Here is an 852-nt window from a genome sequence, read left to right on the forward strand (position 1 = left end):
AAAATTGTAATAAACAAATTTCTGTTGTCTATCACTAATATGTTAAGTAATATGCAGGAGATATTAGGATAGGAAGGTTACTGAGAAAATTCTGAAACCCATCATTCAAAATTTGAATCGGAGGAAGTAGTGAGAGAGTCCTTTGCACCACTTTCTAAGTACCTTACAATCTGAACACTGTTTTACTTTACTGTCATTCCAACTGAACATGTGAATTTGGAGCTACACCACTTTGGCTTTGGACTGAGGATATTTAATGGACTTATTGAGAGACCTTTATGAGCCGGTCCCTGATCTCCCAGGAGAAGATGCCAGGGGACTCCCGCTTGTACTGCTCTATCCTCCGCTCCACGTCGGGAGTTGCCACCCTGGGCTTGCTCCCGCCGATGACTCCTGGTCGTATACTCCCGGTCTCCTGGTACCTGTTGAGGATCTTGGAGACGCAGCCGTGGCTCACCCGCAGCTGCCTCGAGATGACGCAGGGCCTGATCCCAGATGCCGCCATCTCCACGATCTTCAGCCTGATGTGGTTCGGCAGCGGGCGTCCGTTGATGAAGACACCGCCCAGCTGGTTCACGCGGCCCTGCCCTGCAACACCCGTTAGTCCATTCATGAGTTGTAGACAGTTTGCCATGACAATGATAATAATAATAATAATAAATATAATAAGAATAAATAATTTAAAAACTGCATTGATCATGCAGAGAAAATATAAATAGCAGAAAGCATTTACGAGCAGAATGCTAATCCATCTAGTCAATGCCAAAGTGGCGTAACTCCAAATTCTTGGGTATCTATATTTTATTATTTATTATTATTTTTTTGTTTCTTTTCTTTAAGAGTACTTAAACT

The 852-nt window shown here is 43.1% G+C and overlaps 1 protein-coding gene across 2 annotated transcripts in view; it reads right to left on the reverse strand.

Moving 5' to 3' along the window:
- LOC106689965 (protein gooseberry) overlaps positions 1 to 598 on the reverse strand; it is a gene marked incomplete at both ends in the record, with an annotated part of 35,312 nt that extends 34,714 nt beyond the window's left edge. For both annotated transcript variants that reach the window (XM_067048590.1, XM_067048589.1), the window contains 1 exon segment: positions 275 to 598. In XM_067048590.1, the coding sequence (XP_066904691.1) occupies positions 275 to 598 (324 nt within the window).
- Positions 599 to 852: the final 254 nt, after the last annotated feature.

The sequence above is a fragment of the Halyomorpha halys genome, unplaced genomic scaffold, assembly GCF_000696795.3.
Source record: "Halyomorpha halys isolate HHAL.00 unplaced genomic scaffold, Hhal_1.1 Scaffold1536.1, whole genome shotgun sequence".
Classification (NCBI taxonomy): Eukaryota; Metazoa; Arthropoda; class Insecta; order Hemiptera; family Pentatomidae; genus Halyomorpha; species Halyomorpha halys.